A 9,940-nucleotide genomic window follows, 5' to 3' on the forward strand; every position below is an offset into this window, starting at 1 on the left:
CGGGCTTACTGGGATTGACAGGTTTCTACCAGAGGCATCTCTACATCACTCCTCCGCAGTCCAAATATGGTCACTTCTTTTAATTGGTTGCAAGAAAAACAACATGACAATGTATCCAAGGTGAAGACGACGAAATCGATGAACTCGAGGCTTCATAACATCAGTTCCCAAACCAATGGGTGACGTCACCATGACTATGTTCACTTCTTATATACAGTCTATGGTTTATTGTCATGCACCAATCATCAAGCCAAATTCCTTTTATGTGCAAAATTACTTCAATCAAGCATTTCTGATTTGGATAACCTTCTTGACGTCAGGATTTCTTTCAGGACGGCTGTTTTGTTTTGCTGTAGCTCTGTGTTCCGAATCAGTAAAGGGTCTCTCTGAGAGTGAATATGTCTTTTAATTAAAGGAATGTTCGAGTAGGAGACGACGGTGGTTTTGTGCCTAGTTGGACAGCTGCTGCCAAATCATCTGGTGTATTGTATTAAATCTCTTAATGTGAGCAGTAACAGAAACTCACCCGAATATAAACACGGCTTCTTGGCGGCAAGCTTTCTGTGGAAATGATGCTTGTTACTTTATATTTCACGACTGTTTTATGATTTAGACTTCCCTACAGGACATTAAAAAAAATCATCTGACTCTGCACCATCCAGGACAAGTGCTTTGGTTGCCGTGGGAGCCTGGCTGCCGTCCACCAATCAGGGGGCAGCGATCCCAGCCCGCCCAGGACTTCCATCTTATCCCAGAAAACTGTCCTGGGAGCAGTTAGGAGAAGGTCAGTGAGCCTCAGTGTACCCGTCGCCCCATTGTTTCTGAATGAATGGGACGGTCTAATTACTGGAGCTGCGACTGGGGCGGCCAGCCTCGTAGACAAAAGACTCCGACATGCAAGTTTGGTGCCAGACAACAAATCAAAGCCAAACGGGTGATTAGAGAAGAATGTGGTTTACGTACGAGGAGTACCCTCCAGATAATTCTGAGAATACAATTAAACAAGAATGTCATGTCATTACCCACGGCTATAACTACAAATTAAAGTCCATGTGATTTTTATCTGAAATGATAGGGGGGATGTAGAGGCATTTTTTTTTTTTAAGAAAACAGGAACATTGTCCAAACTCTGGAATATGAATGGTGAAACTGAAGTGCAGTAGGAATCTTGTTTTTCTGATTAAAGTAAAATATCGGCGTTCATGTAAATCCATCCAGACTACGAGACGTTCAAATGTTAGATGTTAATAATGCAAAAACAAAGCCACTCCCTCAAAATTATCATTGTGAATGTAAACAACCAACATGGCTATTGTTAGTTACCAACCCTACCTTTAAATTAAATAAAAAAAGGTCTTTACCCTCAAACAGGCCTCTGAAGAAGTGAGGACCGGCTAAATGTCCCCACTTTGCTAAAATGTCCCCACTCTGTGGCTAAAAAGTTCATAGTCCTCACTACGTAGCAAGGACAAAAACACACACACACATCAACCTACTCCTACATTTGATGATTAGATTCCAGTGGTGTCTGCACTGGGAATTTCCCTTCACTTGACCACTTTAATTAAACATTTTCAACATTAGTTTTCAGATGTTTTAGCCTCGTATTGCTAAAGCTAGTGTTTGATATAATATTGCTAAAGTGTCATCCAAAACTGTCAGCAAAATGTGTTTTTTTCTCACTCCATTTAGGAAGCTCTGTTTCTGTACTTCTAAAACCCTGAACACGATGTGTTCTATCGGGGGCCAGACTGCACCGGCTCAGACCAGAAACCATCAGAGACGACTTCTTTCACAATAAATGCTACAATAAATGCAATAAATGCTATAAATGTGCTACAGTACCACAGACAGGACAGCACATGGAGGCTTCCATGTGCTGTCTGTGGTACTGTAGCACTGTTCACTGTGGCGGCCAGCTGAGAGGCAGACTCCCTCCCCGAGGACAATGTGTGCTGTGTCCTCCCCGGTAGTACGTAAGTAACGATGGCGAGAGGAAAACCAGCTATTTGTGCCAAGTGTGACGCAGCAAAAAAAACAACAAATGTTTTTGTTTCGATGTTTTTTTGGTCATTTAAACTAAATGACCAAAAAAACCTGATTTGCATAATAAATGATTTTCTTGCATTGACATGTTTCTGCTGTCCGTCTTTGCCTGAGGAGGGTTCAGCTGTTTGCTGGACGAGGACTTGTTGTGTCGAGTCTGAACTGGACAAACAATGGTGACTGTGTCCTGTGGACAGACGGCGACGGAGAGACTGACTCTGCCTCTTTTTGTTTCTGGACCAACATGTTTCCCTCTATGAATAAATAAAATAATTGCTATATTGCCAATTTAAATACACATTTTCTTTACCAGTATCGGCCAAAATACAGCAATACGACCGCACCCGATATCACTACAGTAACATGACGTTAACCGTGTTTTTTATATTTATTTTAACTGTTTAACGGTTCGTAGCAGGAAAACACAATGTTGAACTTTAAAATGTCAACAACATAGTTATTGTAAGAACTTTATGGTATTATTCAGTACTCATATCGGGAGGTAGGTATTCAAATGTGAGTACTTGTAAATTGGTACCAGTGCATCCCTAATTTTCCACCTGTGAGGCTGTATGAAAAGCTAAATCGTTAGCATATTCTGTCCAACACTTCAATATTGTGGCTGTAAGAAAATGCAGAACGCACAAACATTTGTTTTTAAGCTCATCACTTCCTGTTTACAATTCAAAATAAAAGCCCTCTTGCTTCTGGAATATTTTCAGGACAGTGTTTTGGAAAATGCAGCAACTAGAGGATCGACTTCTAATTGTGGATTGTTATCCTTATTTACAAATGAGCACATGCTTCTGAACTTTTTTTCCATCTGAACTTAATATAAATGATGTATATGATGTAATAAAATGAAACATTCCGGCCGTTATGAAAGACAAACTCTATGTAGAAAGGAGGACTGGTAGCAGCATCAACGTAGCTACCTAGCTAACTTTAGCTAGGCAGCCTGTTGAAGACATTTTATTTGAACTTTGCTCTGGTTTAGTTTCTCTTTCTCTGTGATGCAACACATTGAACTGTTCAATCAACCGTCTAAATGCACACCACGGAAAACATCTACTTTAAAATACTGTTTAATTAAAGTGACACTTTCTTGTGGCTAAAAAAAAGAAAAGAATGTCGTCAGCAAACACAAACACAGCACCAACGATTCAATATATTACTGTTCGTTCCAATGACGCACTTAGCTCACGGTTTTATGTCCGTTAACTCACGACAAATCACGGTTCAACTTTATTTTAGGGGTCTGTAATTTCCTTAGAATTTCCTCAAAAATAAAAATGTAATTTGGCAAATGGAGACAGTGATTGATTGCTACATGCATGCTGAGCAATATATAGATATTATATCGATATTGTGACATGTGACTGGATATCGTTTTGGATTTTGGATATCGTAATATGACATACGTGTTGTAATTTCCTGGTTTTAAAGTGACTGTTCTAGCTGTTCTATTATTTACTTCTTACACTTGTCAAGTGTAAAATATGTAATTGCTATATCTTCTCAAGTTAACTGAACATGCTTCAGGAAAGCATTTAAATTTACATAACTGGAGAATACAATTTTTGATTAAAAGTTATTATTAATGTGTATTTTGTATTTAAATGGAGCAGCTATTTAAGGGACAGTTTACAACTGCTTTTTAAATTAAACTAAACTGTAACTCCTTTTCTCCAAAGGAAATTGTTATGAAATTACAGACACTTGAAATAAAGCGTTTTAATTATCTCAAGCTTTTTTCTTGTGATCTCAAGAGTCTCCAGGGTCTCCAGGGTCCACGTCTGCTCTCAGCTTCAGTAAAATACAGTCACAGTAAACAGAAAGTAAGACTGAGTGCATTAACTGAAAAGAACTAAACACATAAAAGCTATTAGCTAAAACTGTCTGTGTGTTCTTTCATATATGAACTCTGTAAACAGTGAAAGGACGAACTGTGTCCGTCAGTAAACATGAAACGTGTCCAACAGTTTTTTAAAAGACCTCAGGAATCTACAGCCTGATGTGTCAACGCGTCCACCAATGAAACTCCTTCAGAAGAACGACCACAAGAAGCTCCGCCCCCCGACGCTGCTGATCTTTAACCTTTTCACCTCAACAGTGTGTCCCCACGCCGGCGTAGGAGGTGGACGCCTCCCTGCGGATGGTGCTGAACGGCGACAGCTCCAGCTCGGTGGTGGCGTGCTCGTTGTCGGCGTCGGCGTCGGCGTCGGCCGCGGTGGTGGCGTCGTCGGAGGCGCGGCGTGATGGGCCGCACTCGGCGCAGCAGCAGCAGCAGCAGTCCAGGAGGGCTCTGGTGAATGGCTGGCACAGGCAGAACAGCAGCACCGGCGTCACCGCCGACTTGCAGAAGAGCAGCATCTGGCTGACCAGCTGCAGGATGTCCAGGGTTCTCCGGGGAATGCCGGCCGCCATGTACGCGCTGATGATGTTGCAGATGTTCTCCGGAATGATGCAGAAGCCGTAGAGGATGGCCAGCGCCACCACGGTGCAGTTCATCTGGCTCTCCAGCTGGATCTGCTTCTTGCCGCCGCGGACACAGGCCCGCTCGGCGTGCCGGATCTTGTGCGCGGTGACCAGCGAGCAGCAGATGGTGAACAGCGTCGGTAGGCAGAAGTAGCAGCCGAAGTACCACCAGAGGCGCGCGCCATCGTAGGTGAGTCCCAGCACGTACAGCGTGTCCGGGAGGTCGGTGGAGATGCGGATCACGCAGCGCTCGCACGGCGTCGCGTCCGGCGGGTCGCCGTCCTCGGTGACCAGCTGGCGGATGAGCAGTTCGGGCAGCGCCAGCAGCAGAGCGCCCACCCAGATGACGGCGAGCTTGGCCGTGGTTGACGCCCAGTTCTCGATCATCTCGTAGTACAGCTGCACGTTGGTGGCGGCACGGAAACGGTCGATGCACAAGGCGCAAAGTGTGAACGTCGTGACCCCGAGAGACGCCACCTGGGGAGAGGAAGAGGAGCGTCAGAAAAACTCTACACAACGAGAAAGAATAAGGAACGTGAAACAACTTTCTGACTTAACAGCAACAACAAATCAGTTTACTGGACGACAATCTGACAGGACGATGGTGAATAAAGTCAGAATATTGTAAAAAATAGTCCAAAAATGTATTTGAGATTTAAGTCATAATCTTGAGAAAAATCTAAAATATTAACAGATACATTAAGTTAATGAAACGTCTACAATTTGACGGGGGAGTTCATCCTTTAAACGGCATGAGGCGTTCATGTGTATTCCTTTTTGCATTATTTAACTAACTCTTTTAGAAACATCTTCATTACAACTTGGATGTTGAACAGAATGGCATTAAAAACTGCTAAACTGGTAATAATAGTGTGTCTGATGACAATTACACCTCCAACAACAACAGTCTGTGGGCTTGTGGGAAATGGTGTTCATTAAAGGCAGCTAGAAACATAAACATTCACCATTGAAGGCCAAGATAGTAAAGTTATGATGAAGCTTTGGTTTTATTTATGTATTTAAATGATGATAGCGTGTGTGTGTGTGTGTGTGTGTGTGTGCGTGTGCGTGCATGTGTGTTGGGGGTCGGACCATTAGCAGTTTTCAGATTTAATCCTCCTGCTGTTTTTGTGTGATTACGCTCCTTTAAACAGTCAGAGGAGACAACAAACCTGATCTCAGATCAATTTATCTGTTGGAATTAATGAATAAACTAGTAAACTACCGATAACACACAATGTCAGACTTTAGTTCTGGCTGGTTTCATGTTGAAATGTATGTTGTTTTTTAAAATTAATTTGGAATTAAATACAATTATCCCACTGTAAAATTTAAAAATATACACAATTATTTGAAAAATGAAAAAAGAATTGAACTTTTATATTATTTGAATTAGAATTTTTTTTTAAAGACAAAAAAGTAGAAAAGATAAGATGACAGTCGGTGACGTCTGTACACATCAATAATGTCATGTAGGTCACCATCTCGAACAAAGAGCTGCAGCTGCTAAGAAGATTAAACTCCATAAATACGACCTTTTGTTTCCAGACGTCACGTTAAACACGTTGACTCGCTCACGTTTCAGACAATCAGCTGATTTAAAAACGTGTCAACATCTACACCACAGACAGAAGACTCACTACACTCACACACTACATGGACCAAAGCATGGGGACAGCTGGTCATTGCAAAAATAAATATATGAATATAATGTCTGAGAAGATGGAATCAGCGGGACTTGCTTCCGTTCTACAAAAGTACGCAACATCCGCTTGGTGGCGCTTCCCGGTCAGCTCACTCATTTTGCCATTGAAATAGTTTTATGTGAATTTTCAAGTATCACATTAGAACAAATGTGTTGAAGAAGACTTTAAACTAGAGATTGAGACCATAAACTCATGTTTACTGAGGTAATAAATCAAGAGAGAAGTAGAGTAATTTTCTCATAGACTTCTATACAGCCAGAGGAGTCGCCCCCTGGTGGACACTAGAGAGAATGCAGCTTTAACACATGAAGCTTTGACTTCACTCTGCAGAGCCAGAAATTGCCGCCTGGCGTTGCTGATAGCAGCAACACTACACTGTAGATGAGTTTATTCACTCCAAACCAGTTGATGGAAATGCGCCAAACTCATATTTTCCTTGTTTTTTGGGAGACATATCAGATGTTTGCTTAAAATTCGCTTGACGATTGAATGGAAACATATTCCATCACTGTTCCTTTCACAAAACAGGATTTAAATCGTTGAGACATCGATCCAGTCGATAATGTAGATTATGTCTGTAAACCCGTCGCACTACTATGAGATACTCTGTTCAAACCAGCCTTGAATTGGGAATAACTCCGCGATTGTCAGGAAGAAGAACCCCCGAACTAAACTACAATACAGGACGTGGATGAAAAAATGTTTGATATAACTTATTAAATTAAACACAAGGTCTAAATCTATCCAGATCTAATCTCAGTCCTCCCGTTTCCTCCACTGATGAGGGGGTGGGGGGTCATATTTGTCTAATCTTCATTAATCCCCTCTGATTGGACAGCAGGATGTCACATGATCAGCAGGTGTCGTCGGATTAAAGACCCTTCACATGAGGCGACATTAAACCTGGATTTAAACCCCGACTGCAGTCTGGAGCCGCAGTCCTCTGAGCTCTCATGAACTAGACCTGAACTGTAAATATCATCTTCTATCATCGTCTCATAAATAGATCAGTTTGTCAGATTTAAAATAACTTTAAAGATCTAATTTTGACGGTTTCAGAAAGTTACGTTTGTTCAGTCGTGTAAAAATAATTTCATCTCGTTTGCGTACTTCCCAGTATTTATGGTCTTAACCATTCAGTTACGAGAGGCTGATAATTCCTGAGTGGTGGTTTTGATGTGAGTTATATAATTTGATTTGATTCCTTTTCCAAAAAAATGTTTTTTAAATAAAGCTGAAGAGTCCTAAAAAGCTGAAGTGTGAACCTCTCAGCAGTGTTCAACACAGATTACTGTCAAACTTTCACCAGAAGTTCTTAAGATTAAAAACAGAGCAACAGAATAAATGCATTTTACAAACAACATAATATATCTATATTTATTATCCCGTTTGTAATCACCAACATTTTGATTATTCACTAAATCACATATTTTGTCTCAGTATGTGACTGATTGCAACTACATGTATTTAGTTACTAAGCTGTTAATATGGAGACAGTAAAATGTTCATGCACCTTAACTTTCCTCCTGTCTACATGAAGAACAAACTACGTCCTGCACGTAACTTTGGCACTGATGAGACTAAAAGGTATATACATATATACACATATACACATATACATAAACATATATGTACATGTATATGTACATATACATGTACATGTACATATACATGTATATGTACATATACATATACATACATACATATATATACACATATATATACACATACATATATATACACATACATATACATATATATATACATATACACATATACATATACACATATACATATATATATATATTTGCATGAAGCTGCAACTTACATTTCACTGTGCAACCCTGTGTTTTACATGACAAACAAATGAACGTTAAATGAAGTTTGGGTCAGTCTGAGTTAAAAGAAATAAGTGAGTTTCTTAAAAGGACAAAATGTCTTCTGTTACTTTCCTTCCATCACAGCTCAACAAGGAGGATTCTGACACTTCAGATGACCTGATTATCTGGTGCTGAGGGTTTATTACTCACCTTTAATACTGTATTTCAGCTATGAGTTCTGAAGCTGCTCAGTGTTTTATCTGCTTATGTTATTGGTGTTTTGTGCACATGTGGTATAAAACGTGTTATTTTGTGTTTCACAGTGAATGTGCTTATTGTCGTCATCGAAACCTCTCATCACAAAACTACAAACACCTGCTGCCTCAAAACGAACATCTTCCGGTCCATCACCAGCATCCACCCCCCCCCCCACCACCACCACCACCACCACCACCATCACCATCAGAACCCGAACCCCCGACCCCTCTCACCTCCAGGTAGGGGATGATCCTGCACGAGAACTCCCCGAGCAGCCAGTCCTTGGTGAGCTCGCGGAACACCACGAGCGGCAGGCAGAAGAAGATGATGACGAAGTCCCAGAGCGCGAGGTTGGCCAGCAGCGAGTTGGAGATGCTCCTCATGTAGTAGTTGTGACACACAATGCACATGACCGACACGTTCCCGATGATTCCCACTCCGAAGATGACGGCGGCGACGATCACGACCGCGTACGCCCCGACCGACTCCGCGGTGACCGGGTAGAACGGGTTCTTAAGCTGCTTCCGTCTGGTCCGCGGGTTCACGGGCGCGAGCGGCGTTGTGTCGGGAAAGTCCGGCAGCGAGTACTCGTCCTCATAGTCGCTGGCGTTGTTGAGTCCGAAGGGGGGTCCGGCCTCTTGTTCCTGCGCCATGGCGGCTCCGTGTTGCGGCGGCTCGCTCCGCTTCCTCCTGCGCTTCTGCCGCCGGCTGTGTCCGCTCCTCCTGAGGCTACAGGTGCGTCCACGCGGGGTTTGTTGGAGCGCTTCTCCCGGACGGCATCCACCGCTCCCGGCCTTGTTTACATCCGCGCGTAAAGCTTCGTCTCCGGATACCCGTCGGATGCGCCGCGGTCCATTTGGCGCGTCGCTTTTACGCACGGGGCGTTGGGATATCTGCATCCCCAACAGGTCAGAGGATGACGGGTTTACAGAATACAGCCACGAGGACTGCGCGCTCACACCGCGCGTCCCTCCATTGTCCTCCCCGATGCCTGTGCGCCATCTCCGGCTCCGCGCATTCCTGTCAGCGGCGGTGGACTCCTGATGGGGACTGAAAGTCGTCTTTGTTTTGTGCCAGTGGAGCTGACTCGCCGCGGCCTCGATGCACAGCCACAAACACAGCAACCTCAAGGATGGACGCAGCATCGTGTGGTTCCTGTCTAACCTGCGAGATCAAACTCGTGCGTTTTCCAAAATGATCGCTCCATCTTCTGATAATCAGTCCAAAACAATGAAGCGAGAATCTTAACTTAAATCTGCAACAACACAAAAATGAATCAGTTTTCCTTCATCTTTGCGCGCAACCAGCTTCCACATGGTCTTTTGTCGTGTATAAGAGGTGCACCTGTCGGGTTTGGTGGCGTCCCGGAGCGGCTCCAGTCTGGATGCATCACCAGAGACCAGAGTGAAACAAAAACCTTTAAACTGGGCTGGAAAAAAAGTAAACTGACCGTTCAGATCATCCGCAGCTGAAGGTGAAGGAGAGGGGGAGAGTGGAGCAGGCCCAACCTCCGCCCCATTACGTTTCTGCGCGCACAGCAGCTCCGGAGGGCTCGGAGGACGGGGAAGAGCGAGGTGAAATGCTGCGTGTGGAGACGCCAAGGTCCGTCTGAGAGAGAGAAGAGGATCCGAG

At 43.3% G+C, this 9,940-nt stretch overlaps 1 protein-coding gene across 1 annotated transcript; it reads right to left on the reverse strand.

Moving 5' to 3' along the window:
• gpr37a (G protein-coupled receptor 37a) lies at positions 1–9,940 on the reverse strand. The gene is made up of 2 exons (XM_031870441.1): positions 8,542–9,940; positions 1–5,001 (listed from the first exon to the last, which is right to left on the reverse strand). Exons 1-2 carry the CDS (start codon positions 9,451–9,453, stop codon positions 4,153–4,155), a joined length of 1,761 nt encoding a protein of 586 aa, XP_031726301.1. The 5' UTR covers positions 9,454–9,940; the 3' UTR covers positions 1–4,152.

This window comes from Anarrhichthys ocellatus, unplaced genomic scaffold, assembly GCF_004355925.1.
Source record: "Anarrhichthys ocellatus isolate YVR2014 unplaced genomic scaffold, GSC_Weel_1.0 scaffold2, whole genome shotgun sequence".
Taxonomy (NCBI): domain Eukaryota; kingdom Metazoa; phylum Chordata; class Actinopteri; order Perciformes; family Anarhichadidae; genus Anarrhichthys; species Anarrhichthys ocellatus.

What these genes read in the sequence shown, in the direction of transcription:
- gpr37a (XM_031870441.1), bottom strand. Translation starts at nt 9,453, where the DNA reads ATGCTGCGTCCATCCTTGAGGTTGCTGTGTTTGTGGCTGTGCATCGAG. An exon ending in GGATCATCCCCTACCTGGAG is followed by an intron (nt 5,002 to 8,541) that starts GTGAGAGGGGTC and finishes TCCTCTCCCCAG; the next exon opens with GTGGCGTCTCTCGGGGTCAC.